At 41.3% G+C, this 14990-nt stretch overlaps 1 protein-coding gene across 4 annotated transcripts in view; it reads left to right on the forward strand.

Moving 5' to 3' along the window:
- Positions 1 to 216: 216 nt before the first annotated feature.
- Positions 217 to 14990, forward strand: part of LOC109311832 (carbon catabolite-derepressing protein kinase-like) — a 37969-nt gene continuing 23195 nt past the window's right edge. The window contains exons 1-5 of one of the 4 annotated variants that reach the window (XM_019537695.1): positions 217 to 387; positions 424 to 625; positions 1680 to 1972; positions 8628 to 8683; positions 14662 to 14800. In XM_019537695.1, coding sequence (XP_019393240.1) covers positions 305 to 387; positions 424 to 625; positions 1680 to 1972; positions 8628 to 8683; positions 14662 to 14800 — 773 coding nt within the window. In that variant the 5' untranslated portion in view covers positions 217 to 304. Of the gene's footprint in view, positions 626 to 1679; positions 1973 to 8627; positions 8684 to 14661; positions 14801 to 14990 lie in introns of all 4 variants that reach the window. The other 3 variants (XM_019537696.1, XM_019537694.1, XM_019537697.1) reach the window with 3 other exon arrangements.

Genomic DNA, 14990 nt, shown 5'->3' on the forward strand with positions numbered 1-14990 from the left:
TCCAATTTAGCTGATTGGCATTACCAGAGAATCCAGTAAACATTTGTTTGCAGTCTTATTCTAACTGAAAGGGAGTGGTTATTCCATGCTAATGCTGGGATTATGTGTCATCGGAGCTGGCAACCCTGGGACATTAATTGACATCATGTATCAGGTTAGGTTAATAATCTGCATCTTGGTTCTGCTTGAACAGATCTGCATGCCTGGGGGTAGAGATCAGTGACAAAAAGGAGACTCAGAGGGAAAGGATTAGATGCTCCACAGTCAATAGGATAGTATTTGCATTGCACGATGCACAGTTTTAATGACTGTGTTTGTTATTAATCACAGGTTACATCTGGAAAGTAGTGCTGTAAATCTGACCCGTTTGAGGATGCCTACAGCTGTCAAAGCAACATTTGATGGCATAACCACAGATACTGGCAACCTGGACAGAACATTGCCAGAATGGGAGAAAACCAGCAGGAATATACCGATACCTGTTTGCTTTAGCAAGATTCCCCAAGAGGCTGGGAAGAATTTCCCTCACACCAAACAAGTCGGGACTTATCTGGTGGGCAAAATGATCAACAAGGGTTCTTTTGCCAAGGTGATGGAAGGCTTACACATCCTCACCGGGGAGAAGGTAAACTCAGAATAACAGAATAGCATAACTAATGATTGCCACTCATCTCATTGCAACATAAATATACAGAAAAAATAGATGATTGTTACCTTAATCCACACACTGCAGTTGCTCAGTGAATGATCACCCTGAACTTTAAAACTGAGCCTGACTTCATAAATAGACTGTACAGTTTAAGTAGAGATTTTAAAAAACCCACAAAATCAGCCACATGCATGAATGTAACTTTGTATGATCATCTGCACAATCAGAATTCACTTGGTGTATGAAGCCATCACCCTTTGAGAGAAGAAAGAAATTGTGCTATAGGAGTAACTCCACTCCTACCAGAGTTAGCCACTGTCTTTTATCTGAGCCTTAAAACTACAGAGTAAAGCTTATAGAAAAATTAACTACTGCAATAGTAGATGATAAAATTTATGATAGTTAATGCATAATTTACCCAGCTCAGTTTTTCTAGGAATATGTGTCACAAGTTTTATTTATGGAAATGCATGGATTACAATTCATTTTGCATTGTCTGTATTTTTTTTCCTTCATGGTTTTAACCATGGCTTAACCATTATCAGTTCTCTTTTTAGTTTATTTTGTTTCATAATGTCTGGATAATCTTCTAAACTACTCAGGGCCTGACCCAAAGTCCTCTAAAGACCAATATCAGTCTTTCCATTGCCATCTATGCACCTTAAGGGAGCATGTTAGAAAAAAGATGTTGCTTGCTTGCCAGTTTAAATTCAGGTAATGTTGGGGAACATGCTCCTTTTTTGTGCTTGGGTGAGCTTTCTCTAAGCACATTTCCCACTGCAATTAGTGGGGATTACATAGATACAGACACAGATAGGGTGTTGGATGACAAATTTCAGCTCTTCAGATTCATGACCCTGGAGAGGGAGACAGGGTTTATGCGTCTTCTCTGGGTCATCACATTATAAAAGCCACTGTCAATAACCAGAAATTCACTCATATAAACTTATTTCTGAAACATTTCTAAGATAGATCTGTATTGCTAAGGTTGATACAGGCGTTGCCAATTTGCATATATTCTACAATTTAGGTAGCCATAAAAGTCATTGACAAGAAAAAAGCCAAGCAGGACTCCTACGTTTTAAAAAATATGAAGCGTGAACCTCGGATACACCAGATGATTAAGCATCCTCATGTTATTCAGCTATATGAGACCTTGGAAACTGAAAACTCCTATTACATGGTGATGGAACTGTGCCTAGGTGGAGACCTCATGGACAGAATCTGTGACAAAAAGAAGCTGGAGGAAAAGGAAGTGAGAAAATACACCCAGCAGATCATGGCAGCAGTCGAACATCTGCATCGCCATGGGATTGTCCACAGGTAAGGATCTTTCCCTCCTTTCAAGTAAAAGTGACAAAATACAGGTTCCTAATGGATAGCATTTTCCTTTATAGAAATAAATGATTTCACCTTCCTTACATAAAATATGAAGTCAAAAGAGGATCCGAATTTTTCCCAAATGTCAAGAAAATATTTTTACAAAAATATCTAGGATTTTCAAACCAGTTTTCAAAAAAGGGTGGTATGATGAGTGGATGCTTCTGGGGTAAGGATGGAGGAAGAGGTTTTTAAATACTGTTAACTAAGCTAATATGGTGGGTAGTAACAAACAAAGTGTGGTGCTGTTTTACTGTGATTCTTTTGGAATTACAGTGCAACAGAGTGCTGTCACATCACATCAAAATGAGGTGTATGAGTTAATTTAAATATTGATTTAATAATACTGAGGTACACTGTGACTTGTCAACCTGGCTTAAGTGGCAGCACAGAATTATACTAGCTTCAGGGCACACTTGGGAACAAACTGTGATATAGATCCTGGACAGATGACATATTTATACCAGTGTAATTCACACAGGTTTTGCAAACCATTGTAAAGTACACTGGGATCAAGGGTAAACAAACTAACAGCTATTCCAGATGATCTGTTCTGAGTAAGTACAATTGCAGCACTTAACCACTATGGTTGCAGGAGGACCCTCATTAGCCTGTTTTCATTGAACAAATAGCTACCCTAGGATAACAGTAGGCAGCTGACTTAAACAAGTATAGTTCTATATCTGATTTGTATTAGCATAAATATAGATTGGATTCAAATAAGTTACATTGGTAAAGGGATTTATGGCTTCTGTGGAATCCCATGGAATCATATCATGTTCTTCTTACCTGCTTGCTCCAGAGTAGGAGGAAAGCAGTCAACTTCAGCTCTTGATCAGTAACAGAGGGCATACCTTCTTTGCTGGCTCAGCAGACCTGACTTATCATTATGAGGCCAGGTGAAGTCCCACCTTGGGCGAATATGGGGTAGCACATATCTGGAAGTTGTTCTTTTCTGTTATCGCTGAACAACTGGGCCCGTAACATGAAGAATGGAGCACAAAGATTAGTTAGACCCTTAGGTCATATCTACACCACAGCAGCAGCATTTTCCAACCAAGACCACCCTACACATGGGCTGCTTATCTGCTCCTGCACACACACTCCAGTTGCAGAAATGTCACCAAGGTCACTCTGGGTTACTCCACAGAGGTCTCTCTCAGGCATGCTGGATACTGAGGTCTTGAAGGCAGAGGGACGCACTTAAAACAGCTGCACCTACATGTTTCTGGGTTTGGAGCATACGTATCAAAACAGGTGGGTGTGGCACATTCAAGACGTACAGGCCATAACATTGCCAAGGTGATGACATACACTTACTCCCTAGTGAAGACACATAAAGCAAGCAGCTCTGTTCCATCATTCTTCCCATTTAATCATAATTACATTAGATTTAAGCAGACATAGATATCTCTAACGGTCCTAGCAATTGCAAAAACAATCCTAACAAATGCACCACATCCTAACAGTAATCACCAGGCAACATTATACACTCATACAGAGCTGGCCCAGGCAGCCTAAGCAAGGGCTCAAGCACATCTGGTGCTTTGAGTAATAGCTAATTGCTTGTGACTCAGCAATAAGTACCTCCAGATATTGGTCACTTTGTCCTAATCATGTCTTACTTCAGTTAATCCTTTAAATGGTGTATTTTTTTTCCTAGAAATATACAGCTCACCATCCTGCAAAGGACTCTCCCTTACTCCTCCGACATATCACTGCCTTCCCAGTTCTCTAGCTAATCTATTTTAGGGTTTGTCTTTAATGACCATCTGCACAGTATGTAAGTTCTTCCCATGACCACATCCCTTCTGAATTTCATTAGTCTTTATCCCCGTTCCCTTCACTGGTGGAAATGGCTTTGCTCAAAAAACAACTGTGCACAGTAGGGAGGAGCACTGTTTGTTTTCTCCCTCTTCCCTGTTTACATGGTTTTGCTGGGAAAAGTTTGTCAGGAAGAAATTTGCAGTACATCCTGGAAGTAGTCACATGCTGATTAGTTTCCTCTGGAAGCTTGTTCCTCGGTCAAGTCCCCTTTAGCAAAAGTTGTATCTCTGCCACTTTGTCATGGGTCTTAAGAGCTGCATCATCCCAATGGAACAGAGCTGTCTTCCTGGGTCATGGGTATAGATGTAGTCACTGATACTGCTGGCACCTGACCTGCGAATAGCTTTAAAATCCAGGCATAAGGCCTTAAGCCAGCAACACAAGCAGACTGGGAACCTGTCAGGGAGATTTGCTCACAGGACTAAATATATTTGCAGCAGCCTAGCATGTGATGGTATGAACTGCCGTATTCGACATGAATTGCAGCCTCTGAATTTCTTCTTCATTTCATTCCAGATTTAGTAATTTATAGTAATTCAGTCTGAAAACAAAAAATACCTGGATTACTATGGATAAATCCTCCTAAAAAGGAATGAGAGAGTTCTGCACAAGATGGCTGTAAAAATAGAAACTTATCACTCACACTATCTAGTTCTCAAGTGACAGAGTTAAAACAAAACAAAACCAAGTTAAAACAGGAACCCAAGGCTTTCCATCCCTTGGATGAAAGGAGGGCTGTGGGGGTGAGTATCTGTCTTGCCTCTTTTTCACAGAATTTCCTCTTTCAAAACAATAACCAAGTTTAAAGCCAGCTGCTTTCTGGCCAGATGCTGACCTCCTAATGACATCCTTGCAAGAGTACTAGTTGCTTCCCTGGAGAAGGATCTGCAACCCATTCTAAATATTCAGCTGCCTGTGGAGTTTGGGGCAGCTCACTGCCTTCAAAAGATGGTATCACAGAGGTGCTGAAGGGGATGACAGGAACAAAGTAGACCCTGTGGAACTCTGCAGCTGAGAGCTTGTGTAAAGAGGAACAGTTGCCTGGACCATCCTCTGGGTCCTATTTGAAAGGAATGACTGAAGCCACCACAGTACTGTGCAGTCTTAAGCTCTAGAGAAGGAGTGAGAAACCTATGGCCTGTGGGCAAAATGTGGCCTGCAGACCTGGTGCTTCAACAGTGGGCATTTCTTCCTGTGCCATTCTAGGGAGAAACACCAGTGGTGGGCACTCCTCCTTGTGCTGCCATAGAGAGAAGAAGCCTCAGCTGTGGGTCAGTCCTAGCACCCACTCATCCACTTCTGACTCTTGCTGGGTCACTCTGGCCAGGAACAGTTGCCTATCGCTGCTGTAGAGCAGTGATTTTCAGCTGGCTTGCCACAGCAACCTAGGGTGCCATGACATCCAGGGTGCTCCACAATATGAGCACTCCTAGATATGTAAACACCTACACGTTGTTTACAAGACAAACCTAGAAGTTTCAAATAGGAGCCATAGTGTCACAAACAGTCTGGCCTCTTGTGGTGTTTCTGAATTCTTTGCAACAGAATAATTCCTGTTACCTTTCTGTAGTCTAAAAATGGACTGTAATGAATAAATTTGTTTTTGAAATTGAGTGCTCCTAAATTCAGAAAAGTTATAGAAGGATGACTAGAGTCTAAATGTTGAAAAACAATACTCTAGAGAGTTCATCAGTGAATTGAAGTCAATTATGTAAACAGCTGTAGAGAAGCCAAATATTGGCCTCCATCTCTACCTATAGCCATGACGTCATCTTTTGGTGCTACTAAGGTTGTATCTGTGCTATGCCCCAGTTTTAACCTAGACTTAGAGAAAATGCCAGTCAGCTTCTTGATCACTTCTAGTACAACAGAAAAACTTGATCCCTAACTTGTTACTTTGATTTCCCTCATCTAAATTTTCTATTTTGAACTTGAATCATCATTTCCACTAACAATATTGACTTTACCCATGTTTACCACTAATAAATGTTATATCTTCTTTATATGGCACCTTTGGTCACTCTCTAGGCTCCCTACAAGCCTACATTTTATAGAGGTTTTCCTGCTCCCCAAATCAATATGCTTGGGCTTCAGAGCAGTTACCATCCATTACATCACCCTTTACTGTCTTTACTTTTTCCAGTCTAATTTCTAATATCTCCATTGCTACTGGACCTATCATAGCCTGCCTTTTAGGCTTCTATAAAGCTGTTGTGGAAACAAGAAAAAAAATCATGATAATGCTTAAGCTTTTGCACCATTTTTTGGAAAGGTTCCCTTTGAAAAAAGAAATTGCTGCATATTTGGGGCAAAATAACTTCTAACTCTATGTAAACTGTAATGGTAACCATTATCAGCTTTATCAGGCAAAAAAGCACACTATTTTTATTACTATCATCACCCAGCTCAGTCAGCTGAATAGCAGCTGAGGGGACACAAAGTAACATGAATCATTGTAGTGAAGTAAAAATCATGACAGTGCACCTCTGAGTTTCAAACTCTAAAAGAAATGTCCAATTTGTAGTGCCCACAAATAGTTTAAAAATACACAGTATCACTACATATGGAATCAGGCCATGAGCAGAGCCATTTTAAACTTGTTTCAAAGTTTTGGGGCACAGGAGTGTTTGCAATTTAGATAATTATTTAATTTTAAAATAAAATTCACGAAAATGTTAATATTAAAACCACTGGCATCTGACTTCCAGTGTGGGCTGCAGAAATTCTAACCATGCAGTTTTATTAGGCCTGGAACCAATAAAATGTAGACATGCACACATATAAACACACAAAGCACTGGGATTAACAGCCTCTGCAAATGCACAGTTCTATTGTTTCAATACTATATTATTTTTCCTCCCATTCACTTTTCTTTCCTTCTAGTTATTATCATCCTTCACTAAGTCTTGTGTTAATTTACACTTCAGGATATGCAAGGTTGGGACTTCCAGGAAGTGTTTGCTGCAACTTAGGGAAGAAACCACAAATATGTTGCTTCTGCCCTATTCTATTTTTGGAACAAGTTTTCTGCCCTCCTCATCTCCAACATAGTTGAGAGGAGCTTTAGCAGTGATGATCAGGGGGTTGTTATGGGAATCAGAGGAACATGTAGAAAGCCTCTGGACATGGCTCCCAATATCAAGGTTACATCGGGCAAGAATTCCCCTGTACTAAAGAAAAGTCACCACAGTGGGTTCAGGTTCTGGTTCCTGGTCTTTGACTTGTAGGGACGCCAGATACTCCCAAAACAAAAAAACCATACAGGCAGCTTGCCAACTTACACCATCTCACCTATGATTCTGACCCAAAGGCATCACTGCTTGCTACTTTGGTAAATCCTGTCTACATCAACAACATCAAGGATGGTTGTAACTGAGAAATCTGTACCCTCTTCTCTTCTTTCATGCTCCTTCATAGGAAAAGCAGAATTCAGTTCTCTGCCTTTTATAGTTCATGAACACAATGACATTACATTTGCTTCCAGTGGGAGAAATTTAAGAGAAAATAAATACAGTTTGCAACAAATGGGAAATTAGGATCTAAACACTCAATATTTTTCCCAGAGTATTGATAAAACAAAGAAAGGGTTTGTCTCTGGCTAGAAACTGAAGTGATCCAACACTATATGCAGACACTCTTGGAGGGTAGACACAATGATCCAAAATGACCTGGATAGACCTGGAAAAATGATTCCCAATCAATCAGCTGAAATTCAGCAAGAACAAGTGCAAAATCCTGCATTCAGAATGGAATAATTGTATGCACAAATGCAAACAAAGGAATGATTGGCCTGGCTGAAGTACTTCAGAGAAAGACCTAGGGGCTAAAGGAGACCGTAGCCTGAATATTTGCCAACTATTTGCTCTTGCTGCAAAAAAGCTAACAGTATACTGGGTTGTATTAAAAGAAGTATCACTTGCAAATCAAGGGATGTGATCCTTGATCCACTACTCAGCACTGGTGAGGCCTTACCTGGAGTACTGTGTCCAGTTTTGGGCCCCGTGCTTCAAGAAGGATTTGGGCAGATTGGATAGTGTCCAATCTAGTGCAAAGTGACAAAAATGAGTAGGGGCCCAGAAAGCAAGACTTATGAGGAAAGGCTGAAAGAGCTAGGATTATTTAGTCTGGAGAAGAGAAGACTGAGTGGGGATTTGATAACAATCTTGAAATACCAAAAGAACAATTATAGAGAGAATGGAGATGGGCTGATGGAGACGGGTCTCAAGCATCATCACAGGAAATTTAGGTTAGAAATTAGAAGGAACTTTCTGATTATGGGGGTGGTCAAGCATTCAAACAGGCTACCTAGAGAAGTTGTAGGATGTCCATTCTTGGAAATTTTCAAGAGCAGGCTGAAGTTGGTGGGGATTATGATCGCATAAGATCCCTTCCAGCCCAATTTACTACGATCCTATATACTTTTCTTATACAAAAATTATTTAAAACAGTAAATGACTATGGCTACCTAATAAATAATATACAATAATAGTAAGTAAAGAATGTTTGCTAAACTCAAATATATTAATGCAAGAGGGGTTTTTTAAACAAATATTCAATAAAAATAGTAAATTCATGAAGCTTTTCACTCCACTAACTAATAACTACAAATGATGAATGAAGTCACTGTGATTATAGCTCCACATAGCTCAGGCTGTACAACTGTAATTCTAATTGCCCCTCTGTTAAAAAATACCGGAAAAGAATTGTACTGTAAATGTCAGGTTTCAATATCAGATATCTGAAAGTTCGTTTTTTGTCTTGATTTGTTTAGAGACCTGAAAATTGAAAATTTTCTTCTTGATGAAAACAACAACATCAAAATAGTTGGTAGGTGTATATAAAATAAAATAGAAGACCACTTATTGTGCCTCAATTTTGTTTATTCCTATAGCTTTCAAAGACAAATCAATTAAACTGCAAGGTTTTGGGGTGAGTTGTTAATGATTATTTAGTAAACGTATTTAGTGAAAAGTTGACAATCTTTATCCAAGGGAGAGCTTATAGTTTGTTTGTTTGTTTGTACATTAATTATATTTATTTTGAAAACTTATAGGGAGATGCATTTTGTGTGGTGTTTGCTTTTCTTGTGTTCTACCCTATTTTCTTCTATAGTGTGTGTCCGTAAATAAGACATGCACCTTGCTTTTTCAAAGGCAAAATGAAGGGGGAAAAAAGCTCTTTCCTTGAAAATTCTGGTAAATACAGTATTTTCCCAGGGGAAACACAGACATCTGCAGTATGGGGAAGCAAAACATTTTTCCTGCTTTGATATCCCCCTAACTGTAGGACATCACAGGAACTATTGGCTGAGTGAAATTGCCTGACCCCTTCTCTCTTCTCTTCTAAAGATAAGGTGGATGGCTAGCAGCACCTGCAGAGCCAGCTTGCGGGCCCACCCATCTGATTCTGGGGGAGCCTCTGCCCTGACACCAGAGCAGAGGCTCCCGCTAAGTCAATAGCAGCTTCTGCAACATGAGCATCTACCAGGGGAAAGAAAAAGTGTTCATAGCCAGTAGCTGTGGAGCCCTGTGTGTTCATTGCACTGACCTCTGGTCAGCACTACTTTTTTCCCCAGAAGAGGCCTGTGCTTCAGAAGCTGCTATTGCCTTATTTCTGTGCCTACAAAACCCACCCCAATTTCTGGCATTCATTTTTATGGGGAAAGGTGCATGTTATATGTGAGAAAATGTGGTAAACTGCATCTTTCCCCTCCAGCAATATAAAAAGTTTATAGGTCACTTGTCTGGAAAGGTGTTACTAGCAAAGAGGATTTGTAGACAAGGAAATAAACCTCTTGGGGACAAATCCACCACTCTGCTAATCCTTCAGCTGAATCCCTTATCATTAAATATTTGGAGAATAAACCTGTTTCTGTCACTAAAGGAAACTTTGCCAGAGTTCTGAAAAGTGCTAAAAACTATTATGAAACAGAGGGACTTTGCACCACACTTAGCACAAGAAAAAAACCCTGCATTCAGGAAAAATCTCACAAATCCTGCAAGAGAAACTAGCCTTTAGAGGCTCAACATGCTTAATCTAGTATTACCAACATTTTCAAACCTTAGCTTCCAATTCCTCCTGTCTTCGCCGTGGCCAGCCTCTGCCTTCTCCCCTTCCCTCCCTGCCACCCTCAAGCCTGCACCTGCAGTCTGGGAAGCAATTATGTAAAACACTTCCTCTCTTTCCTTGTATGCTGTGATGAGCAACAAAGGTAGCCATCTTGACATTTAAAGTGCAACACTGTATTTACTCACATACGGCATGCACCTTTCCCCAAAAAATTATCCAGCATTACCAAGATGGAATGGCTGCCCTCTGCTTCTCTCCAGCTAGCATTTGGCAGCAGCAGAATTCAGTTTTAAGCTTCTAACAGCTTCTGCCTAATTGTCAGTAGCTTTTGGCTGAGTAGCAGCTGTGAATTAATACTCTACTTTTTGCCTGAAGCAGCCTGTGGGGGTACAGAGGGTGAGTGAGCTGCTCCATGAGGTCAGCTTTTGGCTATGACTCTGGAAAAAAGTTTTTTTTCTTGGCTTCCCAGAAAAAGTGCATTTGTTATTTGGGAGTGTATGTAGGTGAGAAAATACGACTTTTGGCCTCTGATAGCATGGACAAACATAACACATAGACCAATTTAAATGCAGTTTAAATCTGAAGGGGACAGACAGACAAGCCTGTTAAGCTGGTTTAAAGCTGGCTGGAATGGTTAAAAAGTGTACGTGGAAAATTAAGAATTCTTTTGAAGTAGTTCACTGTAGACTGGTTCTGTGTGGACACCGAGGCTAGGGACAGAGATTACACATAAACTGGTTTAAGTCATCAGAAAATGGTTTAAAATGTAACAAAACAGATGTTCACTGCACATAAAGAAGTTTGAAAATGGCTGAAATCAGTTTGAGATAAACCTGTTTGAAAGTAGTATTAGACTTAACTGATTTGGCTCAAACTGGTTTATGCAATGTCTGTCCCTGATCCCTTGCTGGTTTAACATAAACTAGACTCCCACAGCATCCTGGCATGCTCTCTAGGCTGGGTAGGCCTCTCTGCTCCACAGCAGGGCTGGCCCCTCCCTTCTGCTCTCTGGCTGGAGCTCCGGCAGAGACTGCAGGTACAGCAGGGTCTGCCTGGCTTCCCCCTGCCCTACATCCCCTCCCCCCACACTGCTCACTGCTCAAGCAGGAATCTCCCTCACCTCCCTCCCATCTCACACAGCACAGACCCCAGCCTCACAGACCCCAGGCATGTGGTACGCTAGCTAATGCTGACAGGTGTGTGTGTGTGTCTCCATTGTCATTGGGACAGGTAGACAAAACAGTGACTGCTTAGGGGTTTTTTGAGCTAATCAACAGGTCAGCTGGTAAGCAGTTTAAGAAAAGTTTGAACTAATGGAGAGAGGCTATTGTTTTGCTGATGGAGCGATAAACAGTTATTGTCCCCCTACTGGTTTGCTTGCTTGTCAGTTTGCTGTAGACAGTATTAAGAAGCAGGTAGGGAGATTGAAAAGCTCTGTATCATCAATAAATGCATGCACTGCACACCCCACTTGCCTCAGAGTGCTAGCAGGGGGCTGTGGGCTGGCAACACTCCCACCCCTTGAGCAGCAAGTGGGGAAAAGCCTGGGATAGTGCAGGCAAATCTCCCTAATCAGAACACCCTGCTGGGGTTTGGCCATGCCCCATCTCAGCTCAGCACTGTATAAGGGAAGGGAGGGCTGCTCTAGCACCCTCCAGCTTCTAGCCTGAGACACTGCAGGCATGCGCCTGAATTTCCTCAGTCCAGAGAGAATGTCTGTCCAGTTAAAAACTGGTTCAGCCTAGCCAGGTTAGACTAACCTGGAAAGGTTGATCAATTCAGGCTCAGGCTTTTTGAATGTCTATCCTTATCCCAAGGGTTCCATGACATGGGTCTGGCCTAGTCTCCAGGCATTCTTCATGCCTGCCCCTTCCCCACCTCATTACTGGAACTGGCCACTGTGGTACACAGCTAGAACTCTAATGCCCCCCGTTTTTGCTTGACTGCAGACCCTCACCATGTCCCCTAGTTCTTGGGAACTTAAAAGTGTGAATCTAAGCACTTATCTCTGGCTCCTCAAATAAGACAAGCATGCTGTAGACTTCAATCAAATGCAGGGTATTGAAGTCTACTAAACTAATTTTTAGGAGAAAAGATAAGGCAGAAAAGTGAAAACACCCCAAACTCAGGTCACCCACCACCTGGAACCACCAAAACATGGGGGCAAACATCTTCTCCACTGCAAGGTATTCTGGGCTGGGTGCTCACTCCCAACCCTTAGTATTGGAGCTACAGCACTTCACATACCGTTGTGAAATAACTTCCAATCGGTGACTGCTGGGTATTGTATGTGTGTCTTCACCCTGAGCCAGCACTCACTGAAATTAAGTGATGTTTCATAGGAAGGAGATATTCCGGGCTCATTAAAGATTCAGACAGACATTCTTTCATGAGTTACACCTGAGCCACATGTTCAACACATTCCTTGCAAAACATAACAGCTAGAGACTTAAGTTAAAAAAAATCAGGCCTGATCTGCATTATGGCTTTCAGCCAGGGTTCTGGGGTACCCAGTGGTCTCACAAGATCCTTTGAGGGGTGCTGCAAGGAGTGAGGACATTAGCAGATAAGTTCAGGCTTAGGCTCTTCTCTGCTTGACCACTGCTCCATTCCCACTTACCACCCCCTCTGCCAGAAGGTAACCACTGTAATAATATGTTTTTGAAATGGGGTATCATTCAGTTCACAAAAGTTATGGAGGGGTGCCTTGAGTCTATCTAGAGGATGCCACAAATCTAAAAAAGGTTGAGAACCACTGCTATAAAGCTCTTCTAGAATAGCCATATTGTCCAGGAGTACAAAAAGATAATGTCTACTAGCCAATATGGCTATACCCACAAAGTCCCTTCTGTCCATACTTTCTACATCTCCACTAGAGGGCTCTGCAGACAAAGCTGTGCTCTCAGGATGGAAACAGACATAACCTTCTGTCACCTTTGTGCCACCATAGAATTTTCATAGCAGCACGAAGCAAAAGCAGATATATGTAGCCTTTGTTGTGCCACAAATGTGGTCCCAAGAAAAAGAAGTAGTAATTTGTACTGCTTTACTGCAACAGACATCTAACTGCTTTATGGTGGGGAAGGAGCGGCAGCCTGGACCTGTCTGCATTCTCCAACTCCTCTGAGCAGACACTCTTGGGGTTTGAGGAGCTTGCTCCTGTATGCCCCAGGAATTCCTGTACAGGATCGGACCCCTCAAGACAAGACCCATTTTAATTCACTGATGTAACATGGGAGTGCCTGACCAGCTTTCCCCACTTCCAGAGACACCCCCCCTCCCCCGGATCTCTGGAGGGGGGCAAAGCTGAGATTCCTCACTTCCAGAAAACACCCCCAACAATCTCTGGGTTATGTCTCTGGAATTAGGGAACATGTCACCCATCCTCCTGCAAGATCAGCAGGGTGATGTGTGTTTTGCCTAATAAAGTAGATCAGCTGTGCTGAGATACATCCCAGCACAGCTGATCTGATTCATCTGGCAACGTCTGTTTCTAGCCTCAGAGTTATAGTGGCAAAGGCATGATATTGTAACATGAGAATTAAATCTCTGGAGGTCAATAAGGCAGTTTCCTCTCCCAGCTAGTCCTCCAGTAGGGAACACCCCACCACTTATGAAACCAGTGCCTTAACTTGCACTTTTTATGGAGCTGATCATAGGAGGCTATGATTGTCTTTAATTCCCATTTTCAACAAGAGTTGAAGATACTCTGCACCTAAAATATAATGCCTTAGGGCTTGTGTACTGTTATACTGGCCACTTAGATTGGCTTTTAAACTTGTAAAAAAACCCACCCCTTATCTTAGTCAGCTTATGAGCAGCTTATTCATTTTAGTTAAGCCTGTTTCTAATTTAAAGATGTAGGAGAGATGTATTCATTTTTTAACTGCTGTATCCACACACTTGGGGCTTCTAGTACTGTTGGAGAAAGGATATACAAGCACTAAATCAGCCTTAAATAGCTGTAGTTTCCCAGAACCTGCCCTAATACTCAGACAGACAAGGTAGGTGTTTAGACAGGGTCTATCTAACTACTTCAAAGAAAAGCTAAAGTTAGTCAAGACAGCATCTGTTTAGTTTTGTTTGTTGGTTTTAACCCTTTCTTCTATTTATTACATTTCCCTAGCACTGTGTTTTGATTAAGTTATCCTTAGTCACTGCATTTTCACAGCGGCTCCCATTGGGAAGTCTACAGCAGGAGCCAAGACCCATTTGGACCTGCTGATATAAAATTATTGATCAAAGGTGGTCGCCTGATTTAGGGACCCAATGTAAGAGAGAGGTGAAATGCTGAATTCGTATGGGCTTGTGACTTGGAAAGAGTGTCCCCAGAGAGACTGCTCATTCTAGAACTGTAACACTAGTCAATTTAAGCTAAAGCAAAGTAAACCGAAACAAACAAAAAAAATCAGAGCAAATAGTCTCTTGCACCTTTTACCTTAAATCAATGTAAATAGATGTCTTTACTCATCCTACTACAGCCCTCCTAAGCCTTTGTATTATTCAAATGCAGAATGTTTATTTTATGTGTAGTACACAATACATGATATCCTTATTATAAAAATATAGCCATAGCTTTTTATTATAATATGTTAAACAGAATAGCACAAAATAGTCTCATTCGTAACGTTGCTTGTTTTTGTGTCTTCTTTTCCTGTCTTTGGCCAAATGTTAAGCATAAAGTCTTCCCAGGAGACACTACAAAAAATCTGTCTTTGTTTTTGTGAATCTGTCAGATTTTGGACTGAGCAATGCTATAAAGTTTGAGGGTCTCTCTCAGGAACTGCTAAATACCCAATGTGGAAGCCCCGCTTATGCAGCCCCAGAACTCCTAGCTCATAAGAAGTATGGCCCAAAGGTGGATGTCTGGTCCATGTAAGTAGATTTCAAAGTACACTTCTCAGAAACTTATGAACATAGAATGACATTAGATAACACTTTATATAAAAGTTGGGGACACTTCTATTTTGAGGCATCAACAAGGAAAACAAAGATTAAATTGGGGCATCACAGAGACTAAGAATTCTGTTTTGTAGAAGGTTTTGAGATTTTAAAATGTGTTATT

Source organism: Crocodylus porosus, unplaced genomic scaffold (assembly GCF_001723895.1).
Source record: "Crocodylus porosus isolate Cpor-Errol unplaced genomic scaffold, CroPor_comp1, whole genome shotgun sequence".
Classification (NCBI taxonomy): Eukaryota; Metazoa; Chordata; order Crocodylia; family Crocodylidae; genus Crocodylus; species Crocodylus porosus.